This window comes from Aquarana catesbeiana, linkage group LG01 (genome assembly GCF_042186555.1).
Source record: "Aquarana catesbeiana isolate 2022-GZ linkage group LG01, ASM4218655v1, whole genome shotgun sequence".
NCBI classification, from domain to species: Eukaryota; Metazoa; Chordata; class Amphibia; order Anura; family Ranidae; genus Aquarana; species Aquarana catesbeiana.
In genome coordinates, this window is record NC_133324.1 from 979,447,710 (window position 1) to 979,471,784 (window position 24,075).

The 24,075-nt window shown below is 41.7% G+C and overlaps 1 protein-coding gene across 1 annotated transcript in view; it reads left to right on the plus strand.

Moving 5' to 3' along the window:
- The window catches only part of LOC141128992 (cytosolic phospholipase A2 gamma-like), an 87,418-nt gene extending 68,673 nt beyond the window's left edge, over window positions 1–18,745 (plus strand). The window contains exons 12-14 of the mRNA XM_073616687.1: window positions 4,692–4,849; window positions 9,323–9,494; window positions 18,561–18,745. Coding sequence (XP_073472788.1) covers window positions 4,692–4,849; window positions 9,323–9,494; window positions 18,561–18,745 — 515 coding nt within the window. The remainder of the gene's footprint in view (window positions 1–4,691; window positions 4,850–9,322; window positions 9,495–18,560) is intronic.
- The last annotated feature ends 5,330 nt before the right edge of the window (window positions 18,746–24,075 follow it).

Sequence of the window (24,075 nt, forward strand, 5' to 3'; positions counted from 1 at the left end):
CAGTGTCTTGAAAAAGTATTCATACCCCCTGACATTTTTTCCACATTTTGTCATGTTACAACCAAAAACGTGAATGTATTTTATTGGGATTTTGTGTGATAGACCAACACAAGGTGGCACATAATTGCGAAGTGGAAGGAAAATGATATAAATAAATATGTGAAAAGTGTGGGGGACATTTGTATGGCGCCCCCCGGAGTCAATACTTTGTAGAACCCCCTTTTTTTTTCAAATACAGCTGCAAGTCTTTTTGGGGATGTCTCTACCAGCTTTGCACATCTAGAGAGGGACATTTTTGCCCATTCTTCTTTGTAAAATAGCTCAAGCTCTGTCAGATTGGATGGAGAGCGTCTGTGAACAGCAATTTTCAAGTCTTGCCACAGATTCTCAATTGGATTTAGGTCTGGACTGTGACTGGGCCTTTCTAACACATGAATATGCTTTGATCTAAACCATTCCATTGTAGCTCTGGCTGTATGTTTAGGGCCGTTGTCCTGCTGGAAGGAGAACCTCCGCCCCAAATCTTTTGCAGACTCCAACAGGTTTTCTTCTAAGATTGTCCTGTATTTGTCTCCATCCATCTTCCCATCAACTCTGATCAGCTTCCCTGTCTCTGCTGAAGAATAGCATCCCCACCACATGATGCTGCCACCACCATGTTTCACGGTGGGGATGGTGTGTTCAGGGTGATGTGCAGTGTTAGTTTTCCACCACACATAGCATTTTACTGTTAGGGCAAAAAGTTCAGTTTTGGTCTCATCTGACCAGATCACCTTCTTCCACACGTTTGCTTTATCCCCCACATGGCTTCTCACAAACTACAAACGGGTCTTCTTATGACTTTCTTTCACCAATGTCTTTCTTCTTGTCACTCTTCCATAAAGGTCAGATTTGTGGAGAACACGACTAATAGTTGTCCTGTGGACAGATTCTCCCACCTGAGCTGTGGATCTCTGCAGCTCCTCCAGAGTTACCATGGACCTCTTGGCTCTTCTCTGATGAATGCTCTCTTTGCCCGGCCTGTCAGTTTAGGTGGAAGGCCGTGTCTTGGTAGGTTTGCAGTTGTTCCATACTCTTTCCATTTTCCTATGATGGATTGAACAGAGCTCCGTGAGATGTTTAAAGCTTGGGAGATTTTTTTATAACCTAACCCGGCTTTATACTTCTCCACAACTTTATCCCTGACCTGTCTGATGTGTTCCTTGGCTTTCATGATACTGTTTGTTCACTAAGGTTCTCTCACAAACCTCTGAGGGCTTCACAGAACAGATGCATTTATGCTGAGATTACATTATAAACAGGTGGGCTCTACTTACTAATTAGGTGACTTCTAAAGGCAGTTGGTTCCACTAGATTTTTCATTATGGGTATCAGAGTAAAGGGGGCTGAATACAAATGCCCCCCACACTTTTCACATATTTATTTGTAAAATAAAATTGAAAAGCATTTATCATTTTCCTTTCACTTCACAATTATGTGCCACTTTGTGTTGGTCTATCACATGAAATCCCGATAAAATACATTTATATTTTTGGTTGTAACATGACAAAATGTGGAAAATTTCAAGGGGTATCAATACTTTTTCAAGGCTTTGTAATTACATGGATTCTTCCTCCCTATCTGTTCTAAAAACCATTGCAACTAGAAGAAAAAAAGTAATTAGAATTTCAACATTTGTCAAATGGGGACACCAGCTCCAGTGAGGGGATTTTTCTTGACTTCCTGTTGTGTCTCTGAGACAGGAAGTGACGAGAAACACCACCGACAAGAAAAAAAAAAAAAAATTTTATCCCCCCAATAAAGTATTATCAAGGGAAACATTTTTGTTTCCAGTAAACTGATATAGAGGAGGTATTGAACCTCTACAACACTGCATTGTTCTTAACACATTCTTACCCACCCAGTGCTGCCCTTTAACCATGTCTTAAGGAGGGGGCGGGATGTAGTTCTTGATCATGCCATCACTGTGATTGGCTGTTACAGTGGTCACTTGATTGGGATCCGGTTCTGTCACCTCCTGCTCATAACTAAACTAGGGATGATCCAAAAGTTCAGTCCGAACTTTGGCTGTTCTGGCATTCGGATAAACCCCAACACTTTTTTTGTCTATCCAGTCAACTTTTCAGGAGGAGCTGAACATGGTATATGACAGCTTCCAACTGTCAACAGTTGCTAAGAAGCATTCACAGCAAAAATTGTTGTCACCGTCAGCACCATTGACTTACATGGCCAAGAATCCCTGATCATGTAAGCAAAGGAGAGCAGATAGCAGTGATACCACTGCCCAAATATGGCCACTTGCATTGACCATGGCCATATTTGGTCATTGATGTCACCACTATCCCTGACCCTTCCGTTTTATACAAGATGTGAGTATTTGGCAAGCACTACCATCATGATTGGTTTGACATTTCGGCGGGCATTATGACTGATGATGGAGAGACTTTTCGGGGGATTTTTTTTTTTTTTTTACGTAGCCTTCCTGACGGTATTCCCGAGTGGGGCTCGGGGTTAAATTTCAGTCCCATTAGCGGTAACCCCGAGCCACACTCGGGATTACATTGCAGGATCCTGGTGCGGCGTTACTTACCTTGTCCCCAGGATCCTGCGATGTCCCCCGCTGTGTCTGCGGGCTCTGTCTCCTCCGAAGCCTCTCCGTGCCAGGCTCCGTTCCCTGCGAGCGTTGCGATGTACGGGGCGGAGCCTGGCGGCAAATTCAAAAAAATGTACAAATCATAACACATACAGTACTGTAATCTTACAGATTACAGTACTGTATGAAATTATTTCACATCCCTTTTGTCCCCAGTGCTTTGTCCAGTGCACTGCATGTAGTTTTATATGATATATACTGTTCTTTCTGCCTGGAAACTTGAGATTGTCCATAGCAACCAAAAAATGTCCCTTTATGTCAAAAGTGGCTTTAGACCAGCTAGAAAACAGCGATAGTAAATTAGAACACTTGCAGAATTGAGTGATAGTGAATCGTGGGGAAATGTATTTTATTATTATTATATTATTTTTTTTTAATTATTTATATTTATTTATTATATTATAATTTATGTTTTTGTGTTTCAAACTTTATCATACCCGGGATATCTACTAGACTCTTGTTTGGACAGATTTAAGTGTGTTATTGTTAAGAATTACAGACCTACAATATAAAACGCCAAATTTCCATGCAAAATAATTGTACCGCTTTCAGCACCTAAAATCCGAAATAATCATACCGCCAGGGAGGTTAAGGACTTATCAAACATTTGGGTGTCTTTATTCCTAGGTTGTATCTTTTTTTTTCTGTGAATGGGTAGGGGTACTAAGTACTCCATACTCGTTCACGTGGGAAGGATGCCACAGTACCTGGAGGTCCCTTTATTGTTAAAGGGGCTTCCAGATTCCAATAGGCTTTCTGCTACTAGACCCCCACAACCACTGGGTCAGGGTTGTGGGAAAGCGGCTCTTATCTTCAACAATATGGGTGCAAGGTGGTTTGCCTGGGGGGGGTCCGCCTGGCAGGGTACCCCCCCATGTTGTGGGTATGTGGCCTGGTATGGTTCAGGGAGGTCACATGCTCATCCCCCTTCATACCTGATCAGCCAGGCTGCATGGTCGGAATTTGGTTCTATTTCCAAATGTTTGGGGCGATTAGCAATCTCTTTTCACCAAAGTGGGTGGGTTCCTCTTTTACCTATGAACATCACCTTAGGCCTTTTTGTAGTTCCTGCATTGCATTTCTCTGGGTAAGTTTCAGAATAGTGACATATATGGAACACGCCTGTCCAATGGGCTTTAGCATGGTTGTTTGTAGCCTTTTTTGTGAGGGAGTGCAACAAGGGAGCAGCATTGGGAGACGGAGTGTTGTCACCCTAGTATAGGAAGAGCCTTCATAAAGACCTTTATGGCAGGATCTCCAGAAAATATTTCAAAGCAGAACTATATTTACCTGCACTCCAGCGATGTGGTGTTTAGGAGCTTTAACGCTGCCCGCTGACATCCTCAGTTGGTCTTTTTCTGGTTTCCGATCTTCAGCCATTTTGATTGGCCAGGCCAAGTTCATCTTGCCACATGCCAAAACTGTACATTAAGCTGCATGTGCACAAACAAGCAGTTAAGAATACTTTAATACAACAGAGACAAAAGGGTCTGTGTATGAAATGTTCACTGTGCGGATATGAAAAAACATTCACACCAACAGGATGAAAATCTCTGTATTTTCTCTAATGTGTGTATATTGTCAGCACCACCTAGTGGCCATAATGCAATTTTGGGGGAAATTCTTCAATCAGGAAACAAAAATATATTGTGGCAACTAGATGGCGCTGATGATATAGGAAGTGTGGAAATGTTCATCCTGATTGTACCAATGTTTATCCTATTCATTCAACAAACATTTTATACATCGACCCCTAAGTGCCTCTTCTACATTAAAAAGCCTCCCCGTTCACACTTAAATAAAAGCTGTAGAATAAAAAATCTTGTAAATTACATTAACAAATCAAAATTTGGGTGAGATTTTAGTGTATGGCTTCACATATTCTATAATCAGGAAATTGTGAAAATATTTCTAAAAATGTCTCTAGTTTTTTACCTAAAAAAAAAATGATAAACCAATAGAATGCTCACAAGTGCACCTGTATATGTTTTGACTTTATTTTGTGTGTCATTAATATTTTCATTGATTTATTTCATAGATAAAATCTTGGAAAACTGCGACCTCCCATATAAAAAGCACATCAGTCTGGTGGACGCCGGGTTTGAAATTAATATTCCGTACCCGTTAGTGTTACCTCCTCATCGCAAAGTAGATCTGATTTTGTCTTTCGACTTCAGTAAAGGAGATCCATTTGCGGTAACCACATTTTATGGTCATTCGATTCATCTCACTAACAGCAGATACTGTATAAAACAGGTTGAAAAACACAAGTGATGAAATAATTATGGGGAACGAGCTGCCCAGAGTTCAGTTCAAGTGTTGTTCTGCAAACGTCAAAAGGGTTCAGATGCCGAACCCTAAAACCACTGAATCAATGGGAGCCAAAGCTGTCAAAAATTTGCATGGGGGGGTTGGGGGCTACTGCCCTGGGGAACATTGATATCAATGCGAATTATTAAAAATGTCCAATTCCTTTAAATAACATGACGGAGGGGGTCATAATCCTGCCTCTGAAGGGGCACCTCTGTGATATACAGAAAGTTCTGCAGCAATGCTGACATTTACAAAGGAAAAAAAGTGTTTAAAATTGCCAGTATGTAGGAACATCCAGCACTCAGCTTGGGTGCTTCCATCAAGATATAGCTTCCTTCCAGTCTGGAACCAGGAACCAGGTAGTATAGCTGAGCACCCAAGATCTAGACGACACTAGCTTAGGTGCAAACTAGAACACTTTATTGTAAATTCCCACAGACTGTATAGCACACAAGATCAGGTGAGGCTGATCACATTATCGAATACAATGCAAACTGTAGACAGGACTATAATTAACATAGCTAAGGAACAGACTGTTCGGCACCAAGCCCACAACCCTGGATACGCAAAGTATCACATTATCTTAAGCATAGGAGAATCACTAGTATTGAGTAGAGGAAGGAATAGACTTTATAGGCATGGTTAAAAACAATGCTGTAAATGTTTATTCATGTACTCCGTAGGGACAGTCCTTTAGTATACAGATCTTATCATAAGCATACCCACATAAACATCCCACAATATTTCTATAACAAGGTAGAGTAGACACACTATTAATCACATCTCCAAGAGATGAGCAGACAGACAGAAACAATAGGTTACTCAATTAAAAATGGGTATGCACATCTAGGAGGCACACAATGGGAGACACATACTCAACAATAAACACATAACGCCTTAATAAACAGACTATAGCAGGAGACCCCAGTGTTAGGTTGGTTTGAGCTCATCATATTAACATCTTTTCTGAGTCTCACAGTCTAAAGCAGTTATTGTTGGTTTGGGCACACATGACCCAAATCTGTATCCTGAGCCTAGGTTCCCAGAGCATGTGTTTAGGGGAGACAAGCCCAAATCCGAAACAAGACTCCAAGGGTCCTCCAGGCACACACCTCCCAAGAATAGATCCCCCCAAAAGCCAAGGCCCATAGTCAGTAGGCAAGAGGCTACCCTGCTATCCCCTCCAGAAGCCCCTGTCCTGGTTGGGTCTGTCACATTTATCCCCCATCAAAATTAGACTAACCAGGTTCCAGACCTCCACCTGGTCTGGACATGCATTAATCAGACAGAGTGAACCCACATAGTCAGTCCACATGATCTCCATTCTTGGTCATCTGTAGGTGTGGGACAGAGGACTCTCTGTTCGGCTGCCAGCGCTTCAGCTGGCTGGTCTTTACTGTTCCAGTGCTTGGTCTGCTGCTGGGGAGAGGGGCTGATTGCCCCGGCTCCCTGAAGCTGTGGAGACACTGTATGTGCAAGGCAAAGGCCAGAGGCACTCTGCCCTGTTGCCAGCGCTTCAGCTGGGAGTAGGAGTGTCACTACATCAGCTTGTAACTGGGGAGAGGGGCCACCTGCGCTGGGTCCCTTGAACTCCGAAGTTGTTGCCGCTGCTGGCAAGAGGTTGGTAGCACTCCGTCCTGATGCCAGCACATTTGCTGGGGACCCCACACCATCCACTCCAGCTAACTGTTGGAGGGGCAGCTTCCTCCACTCCCAGACTGTGGATCTGCCGCTGAGGAGGGAGGGTGACCACCTCTTCTCCCAGCCTGTATATCTGCTGCTGGGGAGTGAGGACTGCTTCCTCTCTTCCCTTGTCCTTGAACTGATGCTGGTGAGATGAGAGGGCTGCTCCATCTCCCATACTCTCATCCAGCTGCTGGAAAGACTTTTCTCTGCTACTGACTCCCAGGTTCACGGATCCTTGATGAGGAGGGAAAACTACTTCCTCTGCCCTGGCAAGCTGTTGGGGAGGGAGCATGACCACCTTCTCTCCTGAACTAGATATAGAATAATTCTGCGCTACCCTAAAACGAAAGACAAGGAAGCAGCCAACACGACCAACAAAGTGTAAAATGGAAAATCAACAAAAAAGTGTGGCGCTGAACAATGTCATATAAAACTGTAAACAAGTCAATAGACAGTAAGGAGGATCAATTGTATCTGCTTTTAAGCATATAGTCCTCATATGAACTTCAAAGATACATAGTCTATATGGCAATATGTTAAGACAAAATATTAAAGACTTATATAGACATCTTGACTGAAAATCCGCTCACTACCACCAAGAGTTGAGGAGGCTTACCAGATGAGGTGGACCCAATGGGGCATACGCCGGATTGGGTCGGACAAGGCTTAGGTGGTGAGTGGCTGTATATACTCCAAGAAGGATGCGGTCTCACGAGTTTGTTGTATTCATCCAGATAATACCAGGAACTTGAGAGGTGTGCGCAATCTCCCGGATGTGGAAGGTCATGTAGATCTTAAGGAAGTGGTGGGGTGTTCCATAAGCAAACCCCTGGTTTCACAGTGACATCCTCTGTGCAATTGCTGGTTGCAATGAGAGAGTCTGTTAGAGAATGTCTCTGTCTTCGCTTTCATTTAAACCATTATCTGAAAAGATACAGGGCTTTCTGGGTGGCATATGTATTGTTTCTCAACCAGAAATCCTGTGACCCCCTTGCTCAGGGAGGTCATACAGAGAGCAAGGGGGAGCACCTCCCTGAGCAAGGGGGTCACAGGATTTCTGGTTGAGAAACAATACATATGCCACCCAGAAATCCCTGTATCTTTTCAGATAATGGTTTAAATGAAAGCGAAGACAGAGACATTCTCTAACAGACTCTCTCATTGCAACCAGCAATTGCACAGATGATCTCACTGTGAAACCAGGGGTTTGCTTATGGAACACCCCACCACTTCCTTAAGATCTACATGACCTCCCACATCCGGGAGATTGCGCACACCTCTCAAGTTCCTGGTATTATCTGGATGAATACAACAAACTCGTGAGACCGCATCCTTCTTGGAGTATATACAGCCACTCACCACCTAAGCCTTGTCCGACCCAATCCGGCGTATGCCCCATTGGGTCCACCTCATCTGGTAAGCCTCCTCAACTCTTGGTGGTAGTGAGCGGATTTTCAGTCAAGATGTCTATATAAGTCTTCAATATTTTGTCTTAACATATTGCCATATAGACTATGTATCTTTGAAGTTCATATGAGGACTATATGCTTAAAAGCAGATACAATTGATCCTCCTTACTGTCTATTGACTTGTTTACAGTTTTATATGACATTGTTCAGTGCCACACTTTTTTGTTGTTTTTCCACCTTCTCTCCTGAACTGTGGATCTGCTACTGGGAAATAAGAACTGCCACCTTCTCACCCTAGGCCTCCAGGAACTGCCATGGGCATGGGGCAGAGGTCTGTAGCTCTTGTCCAGCTGCATCTCTGTCTTGAACAGACTGCTTAACTCAGCTTTCCACTCCTTGTGCAGTTGTTTCCCAATAACAGCTACCGCACTTTGTACTGCAACCAGTGCCTTTCCTGGATGGAGGGGAGAATATTTCCCTGGTGGCACTGTTCTCAGCTCAGCTCTTCCTTCCAGAGTTGCTAGTGGACACATTTATACTATCCCAGCAGGACCTGCATTGGCACTGGTCCCCTCTATGCTGCCCCTGAATTTCTCACAGCGTCCTTACCATTTCCTCTTCCATGGCTGCTGGTATCTGTACCTCTCCTCTTCTGCTATCCGGACCTCAGATCCCAGTGGTGATTTGGATGTTCCAGACTGCAGGAAGCATCCCACCACTTGCCACCAAATGTGACAGAACATCCAGCACTTGGCTTGGGTGCTTCTGTCAAGATATAGCTTCCTCCAGTCTGGAACCAGGAACCCAAGATCTAGACGACACTAGCTTAAGTACAAACTGGAATTAAAACTTTAATTTTACACAGAATATATAGCACACAATATCAGGTGAGCCTGATCATTTTATCATATAAAATGCAAACTGTAAACAGTACTATAATTAACATAGTTAAAATAGTTAAAATAGCGTAAATTTTTCCATTGTATTTTCACACAAGGAGATGTTTACTCCAAAAACAAACAGATTTCGTATGCAAGTCTGAAAAATCACCAACACTGTACTATAAAATGATATATAAATATATATACAGTGTATATATATATTATATGGCCTTTTACACTGAGACTGCAGGGGAGCCATTTTTCAGGCTCTTTACAGGCGCTATTTTTAGCCCAAAAGCGCCTGACAAACGCCCCAGTGTTAAAGGGGTCTTAAAGTACAATGGGCACTTTTTTTAAATATATTTTTTTTGTTTATTTAGACAGTGAAAGAAACAGCTAAATACTGTAAGGAGCAAAATGTTCCCTTTCCGAAAAACATTGAAGAAAGTTATGAGAGCCCTCCAACAAAATCATGCTACATCTTCGAAGGAGATGGAAATGGGACACCTGATGTGATGCACTTTCCTCAGTTCAATACCCAGACTTGTGGAGGTGAGTTTACAGAGAAAAGTCCTGTAATGAGGCTTGTGTGTTTTTTGAGTGTCAGTACTGGGATCTTAACCCGCGACCTCTGCTCCACCTGGTGGTGATTCTTTTGGCTGAGCCACTTTAGATGCTGGACAGCTACTTGTCTGATCTCTTAGAACAATCTTGCCTTCTTTTTTTGGCAAGATTGTACTCTTTGCTCCTCCCATGAATTTCCTAATTTAAGCCATGTCTCTGTACTTCCTATTTGGCAGATTATTGAGCTCTCTTTACCCAATATCTTGCTCCTTATCATCACTACTATATGTTATCGATTTTTGAATTTTTTCTTGACTCTGCTTCCACTTGATCCCAACCTGCGACCACTTGTTACTGACCTTTGGCTTGTTTCCTGACTACCCTTCTGCTTGATCCCTACTTGCTATATTTGTTACTGGACCTGGCTTGCTCACCTCCTGGTGGGGTGATCCTGAGGACCATAACCTGGTACTAACACACAGAAAAACCAATCTCTACCATAAGGAGCTCTGGTGAAAACCAGTTAATGCTTAGACACCGATGAGCCTGTGTCATTCATTAGGCTGCTATAGCTACTAGTCTCTGAGCCGGACCTCTGACTGGGACATTGAATTGTTTCTCTATATTATGAGCTTTGCAGATGTTTAACCACTTGCTTTTCAAGGCAATTTTTACATTTTTACATACACATGTTAAAATGTGATAGCTTTGGTTAGGTGACAGCTAATCTTTCTGGAGACACCAGGTGTCTATTAGACCCCCAATGTCTTCCTTGCCCTCAAAAGCAGCTAATCAAACAGAGATAATGCTTGATTAGCTGCTTCTCTACTTGAATGATGGCTTTGAAATCAGAAGTGACAAAATCATGGTCAATTTTGGCTTCATTAGCCACAGAGGAGTTGGGGAAATGGATGTTCCTCCTCTGTGTTTAGCTATCATGGAATTTTGCCAGTCCTGGACTCCCCAGAGGAATGGGGGAGCCGGGAACCATTGTGGTCAGAGGTGGAGGGGAGGTTGGGATGTGTCACCTCAATAAAAATTCCTTTCAAAGTTGACACATCCTCTTTGTAATTATCTTAACTCAGTCACTGTCCCAAACCTGTTGCCTCCAGAAGCGGTAGTGGCTCATGTTGTGGTCCTTCCAAAAGTTGGGAAGGATCCACAACAATTATAGGCCCATATCCCTTCTTGACTCAGATACAAAAATCTTTTCGAATTTATCAGCCCTTAGATTACAAGATCATGTGATGAAATTAATTCACCTAGATCAGACTGGCTATATGAAGAATCGAGAAGCCAGAGACAATACAATCCGAGCTATTCATATTCTACACTGGGGTCAAAAAGGACCCGAACAAATCCCATGCGTAGTAATATCAATAGATGCTGAGAAAGCTCTTGATATGGTAAATTGGGCCTTTATGAGAGAGGTGTTAAAGAGGATGGGCCTAGGGGACAGAATGATGGGCTGGGTCTCAGCATTGTACAATGGCTCTAGAGCAAGAGTAAAAGTGAATCTTGGACTATTTTGGCATAAGCAGTGGGGCGAGACAGGGGTGCCCTTTATTCTCATTGCAGTTTGCCTTGGTCTTGAAGCCCTTTCTCTGTATGGTCAAGGGAAGAGGGGAGATCTCGGGGATTCGTATCGGGGCAGTGGAACATAAGGTGTCAGCTTACGCAGACAATTTATTATTTTATCTCTCCGACCCTCGGGTGTCATTAGCTGTTTTGATGTCTGAGGTTGAGAGATATGGACTTATGTCTGACTTCAAGATAAATTTTGAGAAATCTTTACCCCCAGACATGGCAATATACCTGCAAGGTTCCTTTCCTTTTATTTGGCATTTAAATTATTTATTGTATTTGGGAGTATACATCTCTCCAGATGGAGGGGAGGAGAAAGGGGGGAAGAATACGAATATAAAATTTTTATTTTTGGGGGGTTGTGAAAGTTAAGGAACTTGCAACTAAATAATGATCACTTGATTTTGAATTGTTATGGTTTTATTGTTAATGGTTGTTGATGGTCTATAATATGGTAGGTGCGATAGGAATATAATACAGTAAAGCTATAACACACATATGAGGAATATCTGAAGAACTACGTTCTTCCCTAAATAGAACAGTTTTTTTTGGGGGGGGGGGTCGTTAAAGTCAAGGAACATGCACTAAATATTAAGCATCTGATTTTTAATTTTTTTTTTTGTTACGGTTTTATTGTTAATGGTTGTTGAAGGCTATAATATGGTAGGCTAGACAGGAATAGAATATAAAGAAGTAATAATACACATTTGAGGAGCATTTCATGAACTGCGTTCATCCTTAAATAGAACACCTTTTTTTTTTCTTTTCTTCCCATCTCGTCGCTTATCTTCTTCCTGCCTCTCGCTCCCTATCTCCATCTGGCCATCGCCACCCCTCACCTTCTTTCAACACCCTCTTGTGTTGAAGAGAGGTGAATTTAATGCTGGGGACTACGGGGTTGTTGTTTTTTTTTTTTTTTTTTTTTTATTTAATTTTTTGTTGGGTCTGTTTAAGTGTGTAGTCTTATATAAGTAGAATAAAAGAAGCAATGCATAAATATTAAATTAGTATGATGTAAAAGTAAGAAGTATACATGCTGATAATTGTGAACTGTGAATGTGCTCCCAGGAGATGTTTTTGTATCAATAATTTGTTTCATTAAAGAGAATTAATATATAAACAAAAAGTGATCAGATGACTGTAGAGCTACCCAGATCACTTTTACTAAACAGCCTATCAACAGATGTAAAAAAATGACACCAAGATCATGGCTGTTATAACTACTTGCTGACAGGGTGTACAGTATATATATATATATATATATATATATATATATATATATATATATATATATATATATATATATATGTAGAGTGCTCAGCAAGCGGTTAGAGAAGAATTCCAGCTATGGGTATTTTACATAGTTACATTCAACTTGGACCAACTCTGTATATACCATACCTGTGGGATTCCTCTAGAAGCTGGAAATCACTGTAGTAGCCACCGCTAGACATGTGCAATTCGTTTATTTCCGAATTAGTTTTTTATCGAATTTCGACAAATTTCGAAAACCCGTTTAATTTTTCCGAATATTCGTAAATTCTAAAATTTGTAAATTCATTCATTCGCACATTCATAAATTCGTACACTCATAAATTCGTAAATTAACGAAAACCCATTTAATTAATTTTTCCGAATATTCGTAAATTCGTACATTCGTAAATTAGTAAATTAATGAATTTGTAAATTTGTAAATTTGGAAATCTGAAATAATAATTAACTAATAACAACTTAACTATTACTTACTATTAAATTATAGGTATTGTAATTTCCTTTCAAATTTGTTTTTTAGTGAACGTAACAAATACGAATTTATCCGAAGTTACGAATTATCCAAAATAACGAATGCCGTATCCAAACAGATGGAACGTAATGAATTAATAATAATAAATAACAATAATAATAATAACTTTTTATTATTATTATTATTATTTATTATTAATTTGTTCTGTTCCATTTGTTTAGATGCAGCATTTGTTATTTCGGATAATTCGTAACTTCAGATAAATTTGTATTTGTTACGTTCACTAACAGCCAAATTTGAAAGGAAATTACAATACCTATAATTTAATAGTTAGTTACTATTTCAGATTTTCGAATTTTCTGGTTTTTGGATTTTCAAATTTCAAATTTACAAATTTATGAATTTACAAATTTACGAATTTACGAATTTTCGAATTTACGAATTTACGAATTTTTGAATTTACAAATTTACGAATGTGCGAATGTACGAATTTATGAATGTATGAATTTATGAATTTACGAATGTACGAATGTGCGAATGTACAAATGTACGAATGTACGAATTGTGATCATAATGAATGACCCAAAAAACGAAAAAAAAAAAAAAATTAACAAATGAAACGAAAACTAAAACGAACAAATTTTTTGGCAATGCACATGTCTAGCCACCGCTACAATTATAAAAATAAAGAAAATTTTGTGAGCCACAACGATCCTGTGCCAAACATGTGCTAATCTCCAGCTGCAAGCGTAGATCACGTTTCATATACCGTGCAAGTTATAATAATGAAAAATAGGCGCTGCGCTAGAATGAACCCAGTACTTCTATGTACTAAAAGTGAAAAAGAGAGCATGGTTTGCAGCACCTAGGATATATGAGCATGACGGATGACACCATATATGGATACTAGTTTTATGCACAGATTTAAAATTGTTATATGAGACTGTTTCACTCATCACTTTGTGATCAAGTATTATGGCATCTGTGATGTCTACTACAGAGCACTAAGCACCTTTTGCATTTGTTTATGCACTTCACCGTTTGCAATATGGATTATTGATGTTTTTTATATTTACTTTTTTTAAATTTACTATTATCATTATTTATTTATTTATATGCACATTGCACTTTTACACATTAGACTTATAGGATGATATATATCGTCTTTATAAGTTTTGAATATTCTCAAATAAAGTGGTGTTCCACCCAAAAAAAAATACATGAATGTGCCTAAAAAAAAATGTAAAAAAACATTTGGATATTTTTTTTTACTCACCTCTAAATGCCTGTTGCTAGGGGATCCCTCGTAGTCTGCCTCTTTCAGTGCCTGGGCTGGTGACATCACTTCCCCCTCGGCACAGGAAGGGCTCAGCTCTGCTCCCTCCATCTTGTCAATCATCTGGGACCCATTACAGGTCCCAGATGACTGAGCAGACAATCACGGTGTGCGGCGCCGCTCGCACATGCGCAGTGGTTGCCCGGCTGTGAAGCCACAGCCCGGCGCCCACAGTTGCAATGCTGGCGCCACTGAACGGAGGGGGAGACAAGGGGGGCTTCGATCCCCCGCATCGCTGGACCCTGGGACAGGTAAGTGTCCAATTAAAAGTCAGCAGCTGCAGTATTTGTAGCTGCTGACTTTTAATATATATATTTTTTTTTAATGGGAACTCCTCTTTAATTTTTACTTTTAGTACATAGAAGTACTGGGTTCATTCTAGCGCAGCACATATTTTTCATTATTATCACAGCTACAATTATGATAGCATCTAACTTCCGGGCCAAATGTCAAGAGGCTGCCCTACTGCATTCTGAACACAGGAGGTCAGTCACTCTAGCTGGGTACCATTCAGAGATTGCTTTTCGTTCTCTCAATAAATGCAACAAACTCTCTGACTGGAGGAGAAGGAGAGGTGGGCCAACGACCTCTTTAATCAGACAAGACTGTCAGACAATTCAAACCCCTCCCTAGCCCCCTGAACACACACAGCTTGTCCATACTTATACATACTGATTTTCAATGGCTGTGGCCTCCTTGGATGTCTGCATCCCAGCCAAAAAAAAAAAATCTTGAATTGGGTTGCCAGCACCTACTAAAATGGGACACTTCTCTTGCTCTACGGGCAAGTCCTTTTCAAGTCTATGGTATGTTATTAGCAGTCTGGCACAAGATTTTTTCCAACCTGGAAGCAGACATCAGAGGAAGTAATTACAGTCCTGCGGGGGGGGGGGGGGGGGGGGGGGGGCGATGACGACATTCCTTTGGCATCTCTACATAAACAGTCCCAGTGGTTTATTTTTTTAAACATTTTATTAAATTCCATTAAGAAGACAGAAGATAGCAGAACGTTTATTGACAAGACCCCCCCCCCCTCACTGGTTCCATGACAGTAAATTGTTCTAGATAAGTTTCATCACTCAGATATCTGATGCTAGATTTGATGTCTCTTTCTGCTCAGATCCATGAATTGTGGCACCAAGGTTCCCTCCCTGATATCCATCAGGATTAACACAGGCAGCCAGGGCTGACATTTTTTTATCCATAACGGGGTTCCCACTGGGCCCTTGACATACAGCTTTGCTGCTGTATACATTAGTGCCAAGGATCTATGCTCTTTGCCATCTGCTGCCTTTCCAATAGCAAAAAATACCTTTTTACATAAGCTACGGGGAAGGGAAGGGAATTTCAACCATTAGACATCTTTTATTATAATGCAGCACCTAGGAATGGAGGTTTAACAGATTTGTCCTACAATTGCTTAATTTATTTTACAGCACAATGTTTTCTTGTTCCAAAGCTTCCCTAGCTTCAGGTGCAAGGCATGGGGATGGGGACATGTTGTGCCCCATTGTACGCCAAATTGTACCTAGGGGAGAGGGAGCAAGACTTCCCCCCAGATGAGGACTTGTCAATATACATGCCACATTATGATGTGGCACCAGTATATTGACTACATATTTTTTGTCAGGGACGGAGCAAAGGATCTCCTTATTGAATACCTAGAAAGTAGTGATCCACCGATAAAATTTTTTTAACACTGAGTATGAGTACCAATACTTTTTTGCAGGTACTCACCGATACCGTTTACCGATACATATCGCCTAGGAAGAGGGGTGGTTTGGGAGGTGAGGGGGTTGTTGTTTGGGAGTTGGGTGATGGCAGGGTGGGAGGGGAGGGGTAAGTGAGGGCAAAATAGTTGAGGGTGGGGTGAAATAGGGATTGTGGGGTGGGAGCGTTGGGATGGAAAATGCTGGGCGGAAGAGGATTGGGATAGAGTTATTGGGAGACATGGGGCAGAGGTAGAGGAAAGGAGGAGGCAACAGGCAGAAGTGACTGCAGGCATGGTACAGGAGACAGCCAGAGACTGCAGGCATGGTACAGGAGACAGTCAGAGACTGCAGGCATGGTACAGGAGACAGTCAGAGACTGCAGGCATGGTAGAGGGAGAGAGCCCTGCTGCTCAGTACAACAGGATACCGCCCGTAGAGTGTATTCATACAGAGCCCCCTGTTCTCTGCCTCAGCATCCAGCCAGGGAGAGCCCGGATCCATTGCTCTGTGTGGACGGAAGTCAGAGCTGGAGGAGGGAGGTGTGCAGCAAAGAGACGGGGCTTGTGGGCTGTTAGTCTGGGTGGGCCTGCACCTTGCAATGCCACAGGGAGAAGGAGGAGGTGGGGATGGCACTGTACAGAAGGGAGGAGGCGGTCCTCTTCCAAGCGATGTCACTTCCAGTATCGGAGCATTTTCGCGAGTACCGATACTCACGAAAATGTCTAGTATCGGCGCCGATACCGATACCAGTATCGGTATCGGTGCCTTCCTACTAGAAAGGATGAGCAAAAATAATTTACATGTATTTTTCCCCATGAATTATGACCTCCAGGATGCTGACTTTCTGGATATATATCGGTATGTAAAAAATAATGGGGTCACCTCATGAGTAAATTGTACAAGAAAGAGATGGTGGGTAATACAATTTTACATGCTAACAGCTTTCATCCTGAATTTCTTTTATTTCCAATAATTTTTATTGAATTTTCTCATATAAAGGATACAAAGCGATAACAAAACATTGAAATTTTCATGCCTATCAATGGACTCATAATTGAAAAGTGCCTATAAGAGTATATTAAACAGGGCAAGGTTCTTGTCTGAACTTGAAAGCTGGAGGCAGTAATGACTCTAAATTTCTGGTAAGGGTGTTGTCCATTCCACTCAGACACCCCATCTGGGAGCAAGCTGTGTCAGAGTGGAAGGCAACACAGCTTATCTATACTTACAGTATCATTACTAAAGTGAAAAAATAAGCATAAATTTAAATTCTGATCAAAAGTTAACAGTGTCACACTCCAACCAAGTGAATAACTTAAATAGGTATAGGTATCAACATGTTTAATAACAGGATACTGAGGATTAAAGTATTTTTCTTCACAAGACCATTCAGAAAATCATAGCCCTAGAATGCAGCTTGTAGGACTAAGGCATAGCTGACATGTGGTGTTGAGGATTCTTATCAAGGGCAGGATGAAATACCGACCTCCGGAGAGGGGTATCTCTTAAACTCATGGAAAATCCATGTCGGGTAGATGTTTTTGGGGTTGTCAGAGATAAAAGGTCAAAGAGGCCTAAATGGGAAGGAGTAAAGAGAAAAATTAGTGGCAAAAATGGGTCAAAGGTAGTGAAAAGAAAGAGAGAAAAAGGGAAGAAGCATTGGAGAAGAGTAAAGGGGAGATTCCTATGTGAAATATGTTCATTCGGTACAATCAACCTAAAAAGAAATATAAGGCTTGTTAAATTATAGAGACACCTTCATGTAAGAGGCCCAAGGTTCCCAGGTCAGTTCATACTTCTCCTTAGTGTTTTGGAGCATGCTTACAGTTTGGGACATCATCCATGAAATTTGCGCTTAGCCAGCGAGAAGGAGACCATAGGGCTCTTCCAAGCACGGGCTATCAGGAGTTTAGCCCTGAGTAATATATAGAATATCAGAGCCTGGGTATATTTAGGAATTTTAGATATACGTTGATTTAGAAGGGCTTTCTCCGGAGCCTGAGACAGAGATACGCTGGTAATTTTGCGGATCAGGTGGAAAGTTTGGTTCCAAAACCCTCTTCTACTGGGGCATTGCCATCCTCATTTTCTTTAAAAAAAACGTATAGCCAGGTGGCACTATATCCCTGTGGAAGAAACGTTATTGTGAATAATTCAAAACACGTTGGATGTCCCATTCCATTAAGATGGATTTAATAGAAAACATCATGACTGTTGATTAGGAAATGGTTTTAAGAGTATCACCCAGCACATAAAGTATACTAGACTCACCGTTAAGCATTTATGTGTAATTTAATGGATGTCATGTGAAATAATTTATAAAGTCTTTTAAATATTTTTCAATTAAAGATGGAACTTTTAAATGCCTTAAAAATCCCATAGAGGATAGAATAAAACTGATAACTTGTAAAAACAAACCATAAGCTCTGCCTGCTGGTTAGATAAATAATTACATGATATTCACATAATTGAATTTAAAAACATGAACAAACCAACAATACATTCCTTTTGTGAATAAATTGTAAATGTTCTAAAACAAACAAAAGGTGGTCAGACTCTACATGTAGACATGTTTGTAAGATACCGGAGAAGTCATTTTATAAAAAAAAAAAATCTCACTGATAATTCAGTCATTGCTATATTTTAATTCTACAATCTGATACACGTGTTTCTTTCAGATGCCAAAAAAATAGGGAAATTAGTTGAGAAGTATAAGACACGTGTTTGTTCCTATGATGAATATATGATGGAAGAACTGCTAGACATCGCTAAGAAAAATGTGAAGAGCAGCGAAGAACAGATACGAGTCAAAATACAACAATGTGTTCAGAGGTGTAATAAAAGGGGGATGTCACAGACATAACAGGCAAGGACGAATGAAAATGGCGGTAACTTGGATAAAATAAAATGAGGGCCCAAAAGTCAATCTTCTTGTGCACAGTGGGCCGCCGTGCTCCACCACTCGTTATGTACCGCTCTTCTGTAATGGTGGCCCCATAACCCCACTGGCACCCTTGGGATGTCACCCTTGATGTTTAGATGCTCTCTTATTGATGAAACATTCTTTCTCTTCTCTTCGCTATTTTAAGAGATGTACTTGGCATTTACTCATTGGTTTATTTTTTCTTGTTAGTTTATGTTCTTTTTCGTAAAATTATTGAACAGTGCAACTTCTAATGATCTGATTGTATGTTGAATACTTGAAATACAGTAAACACAATTTATTGAAAAAAAAAATACATTGAGGGCTAAAATATTTTATAGACACTCATTAAGTCATTCTTAAAAGGAGGTCAGCACCTCAACCCTATGTTTTCGGGGGTGCGGAAAGGAAGGTGGTATGTATCATGTCTGGTGGTCTTGCCCAAGGGTCCAACGGTTCTGGATCAGAGTGTTTAACTTCATTTACTCGGTGACTGGACAAAATATACCCAGAAAAGCCAAAATGGGGTTTAGCGATCTCCCGGAGGCGATTCTTAGACATCAGCGAACTCTTATATTCTTAATTCTTTTAGCGGCTAAAATAACCATTGCACGTGCATGGAAATCGCCCGTAATCTATATTGCTCTGGTGAAACACAAAATATCATGTATCATGATCAACGAAAAACTGACTAGTAATCGACAAGATAGGCAAACTAGGTTTGAAAAAGTGTGGAACCCTTGGATCGCTTATCTCCAGGCTCCTTGAGAGAGTGGCTGGTTCATGGAGAAATACCTGGAGTGAAGAGACTTACCCAACCCTTCTCTTTTCTAACCCCCCCAAATAAACTTATTCTCCCCTCCTTCCCCTTTCTGTCTCTTTTTTCCTCCCTCTTATTTTATTTACTTGTTCTCAGTTCTGTAATGCCAAATGGCAAACGTCTGATAGGATGCTGTCAGGGGACGATAAACTCTCCTCAACTTTGTTATATTTGTGATTAACATGTTTTACTAAGGTTTAATGGATCAAGGAAATTGATCCTATAGGATAACGCATCCCTGTTGTAACTATTACATGATGATTAATGAAACATAAACATCTGTATGTTGACTTAAACCTGTAATAAAAACCATTGAAACAAAAAAAAAAGGAGGTCCAGAGAGCAATAGACCCTGTACACTATATGCTATACCCGGGGACCCTTGGAGAGGGTAGCTGGTGGCTTTTCCCACCCCTCCCCACATGGTCCCCAGGCGGGCCGCACCTCTACTGGAGGTGCGCCTCCCCCTCCTCCCCTCCTCCCCTTCCCCACCCAACCCTTCTTCCCTGTCTTTTCTTCGGCTCTTTTTTCCCCTCCCCTCCCCTTTTTTCTTTACAGGGACTCTCCTCTAGGAGAGAGCTGGGATGGCGAGATGACCTAGAGTCGGCCACTATCCATCTTCTACTAAGGATTAATAGTACGACCAAACATAGCTTTCTGCTCCCTTACTGGCCCACAATGCACAGCACCACCTTCAATAAGCTACAGTGCATTGCAACAACATCACCCTACTTGGGGGGAAGAAAAAAAAAAAGAAAAATAAATAAATAAAGACTTTGCCACAACCACTAGAAATCAAAGGGCTAATTCCCTACTAGACCGATTAAAGAGGGCACGTGAGGAGCACTAAATGTTGTTGCATTGGTTTATATTTGTTTGAAATATATTGCCTTGTTGATGCCAAATGCACTAATTATGGTATGTTTTGAAATGTACTTTCTGTATTTCCTATGAATCTTTTTGAAATAAAAACTTTTTGTGGAAAAAAAAAAAAAAAAAAGGAGGTGTCAGCAATAGTACTTTCCCATTGTTACCTCGTGACCATTTGAGGAGATTGAGCAAAAGAGATACGTCCTAAAAAATTCAATGATGTTTCAAGCCGGGTTCACACATGTGCGGTGCGAATTCCAGCTCTGTTTTCTCAGCTGTTCAGCGGTTCCTCTCCGTTTTAGCTGCGGATCAGTGAGCAGGGAGAGGGGGGAGAGAGGGGAGATGTAGTGAAGAGAAGGAGAGAATTTGTATTCAAAACGGAATGCATCTGCGAATCAGATGCATTCCCATAGAAGATAATGTGCTTGTAATTCGCACCGCAGTGCCCAGAAAACGCACACATTTTTTGTGCAATGCGCAGTGCGAATGCAACGCACATATGTGAACCAGATGCATTCAAATGAATGTATTTAAAAATGTCCTGCGAATTGGATGCGGTGTAATCCGCATCTAATTTGCATAGGTGTGAGCGGAGCCTTAAGGATCTATCTTTTACGGCTGGCTCCTCTCCCTGTAATGCGGATTCCCCTCCCCCACTGCTATTACTATAAATGACTTTGTATTACACAGCAGGAGCGGCTGCATTTTGCCTGTATAAAATGAAACTTGCAGATAGTCTGTGTCATAAGGTAAATACAATTTAACCACTTCAGCCCCGGAAGGATTTACCCCCTTCCTGACCAGAGCATTTTTTTGTTACATAGTACATAGTTACATAGTAGGTGAGGTTGAAAAAAGACACAAGTCCATCAAGTCCAACCTATGTGTGTGATTATATGTCAATATTACATTGTATATCCCTGTATGTTGCGGTCATTCAGGTGATTATCTAATAGTTTCTTGAAGCTATCAATGCTCCCCGCTGAGACCACCGCCTGTGGAAGGGAATTCCACATCCTTACCGCTCTTACAGTAAAGAACCCTCTACGTAGTTTAAGGTTAAACCTCTTTTCTTCTAATTGTAATGAGTGGCCACGAGTCTTATTAAACTCTCTTCTGCGAAAAAGTTTTATCCCTATTGTAGGGTCACCAGTACAGTATTTGTATATTGAAATCATATCCCCTCTCAAGCGTCTCTTCTCTAGAGAGAATAAGTTCAGCGCTCGCAACCTTTCCTCATAACTAAGATCCTCCAGACCCTTTATTAGCTTTGTTGCCCTTCTTTGTACTCGCTCCATTTCCAGTACGTCTCTCCTGAGGACTGGTGCCCAGAACTGGACAGCATACTCCAGGTGCGGCCGGACCAGAGTCTTGTAGAGCGGGAGAATTATCATTTTATCTCTGGAGTTGATCCCCTTTTAATGCCAATATTCTGTTTGCTTTGTTAGCAGCAGCTTGGCATTGCATGCCATTGCTGAGCCTATCATCTACTAGGACCCCCAGGTCCTTTTCCATCCTAGATTCCCCCAGAGTAGGGATGAGCTTCGTGTTTGAGTCAAACCCATGTTCGACTCGAACATCGGCTGTTCGCCCGTTCGCCGAATTGCGAACGATATGGGCCGTTCGCGCTAAATTCGTGTGGCGCGTCACGGCCCATAATTCACTGCGGCATCGCAGTGCATTGCTGGCTGATGATTGGCCAAGCATGCACTATGACCCGCATGCTTGGCCAATCACAGCGCCGTCAGTAGAGAGAGCTGTAATTGGCCAAAGCCAGGGTGGCTTTGGCCAATTATGGCTCAGGGGATTTAGTACACACCCCACACTATATAAGGCCGCCTGCACGGCGGCCCTGTGTAGTGTGTGTTCCGGTGTGCTGAGAGATAGAGAGAGAGAGAGACAGTGTCATTTGATTTGAGTTAGATAGATTAGGCAGAACAGTCAGTCAGTTAGCTGCACTTACAGTGTATTGTGTATATATATGCATCCCAGGTGTTGCATATATATATATATACACTGTATTCAGTTTAGCTAGATCCATTCCTGTTATCTTCTATCTAGACTATTTACATTTAATGCAGTGCGTCCTGCTCACAGTGTTCAGCTAGATCCGTTCCTGTTATCTTCTAGACTATTTACATTTAGTGCAGTGCGTCCTGCTCACAGTGTTCAGCTAGATCCGTTCCTGCAATTTACATTTAGTGCAGTGCGTCCTGATCACAGTGTTCAGCTAGATCCGTTCCTGCTATTTACATTTAGTGCAGTGCGTCCTGCTCACAGTGTTCAGCTAGATCCGTTCCTGCTATTTACATTTAGTGCAGTGCGTCCTGCTCACAGTGTTCAGCTAGATCCGTTCCTGCTATTTACATTTAGTGCAGTGCGTCCTGCTCACAGTGTTCAGCTAGATCCGTTCCTGCTATTTACATTTAGTGCAGTGCGTCCTGCTCACAGTGTTCAGCTAGATCCGTTCCTGCTATTTACATTTAGTGCAGTGCGTCCTGCTCACAGTGTTCAGCTAGATCCGTTCCTGCTATTTACATTTAGTGCAGTGCGTCCTGCTCACAGTGTTCAGCTAGAGCCGTTCCTGCTATTTACATTTAGTGCAGTGCGTCCTGCTCACAGTGTTCAGCTAGATCCGTTCCTGTTATCTTCTAGACTATTTACATTTAGTGCAGTGCGTCCTGCTCACAGTGTTCAGCTAGATCCGTTCCTGCTATTTACATTTAGTGCAGTGCGTCCTGCTCACAGTGTTCAGCTAGATCCGTTCCTGTTATCTTCTAGACTATTTACATTTAGTGCAGTGCGTCCTGCTCACAGTGTTCAGCTAGATCCGTTCCTGTTATCTTCTAGACTATTTACATTTAGTGCAGTGCGTCCTGCTCACAGTGTTCAGCTAGATCCGTTCCTGCTATTTACATTTAGTGCAGTGCGTCCTGCTCACAGTGTTCAGCTAGATCCGTTCCTGTTATCTTCTAGACTATTTACATTTAGTGCAGTGCGTCCTGCTCACAGTGTTCAGCTAGATCCGTTCCTGTTATTTACATTTAGTGCAGTGCGTCCTGCTCACAGTGTTCAGCTAGATCCGTTCCTGTTATTTACATTTAGTGCAGTGCGTCCTGCTCACAGTGTTCAGCTAGATCCATTCCTGCTATTTACATTTAGTGCAGTGCGTCCTGCTCACAGTGTTCAGCTAGAGCCGTTCCTGCTATTTACATTTAGTGCAGTGCGTCCTGCTCACAGTGTTCAGCTAGATCCGTTCCTGTTATCTTCTAGACTATTTACATTTAGTGCAGTGCGTCCTGCTCACAGTGTTCAGCTAGATCCGTTCCTGCTATTTACATTTAGTGCAGTGCGTCCTGCTCACAGTGTTCAGCTAGATCCGTTCCTGTTATCTTCTAGACTATTTACATTTAGTGCAGTGCGTCCTGCTCACAGTGTTCAGCTAGATCCGTTCCTGTTATCTTCTAGACTATTTACATTTAGTGCAGTGCGTCCTGCTCACAGTGTTCAGCTAGATCCGTTCCTGTTATCTTCTAGACTATTTACATTTAGTGCAGTGCGTCCTGCTCACAGTGTTCAG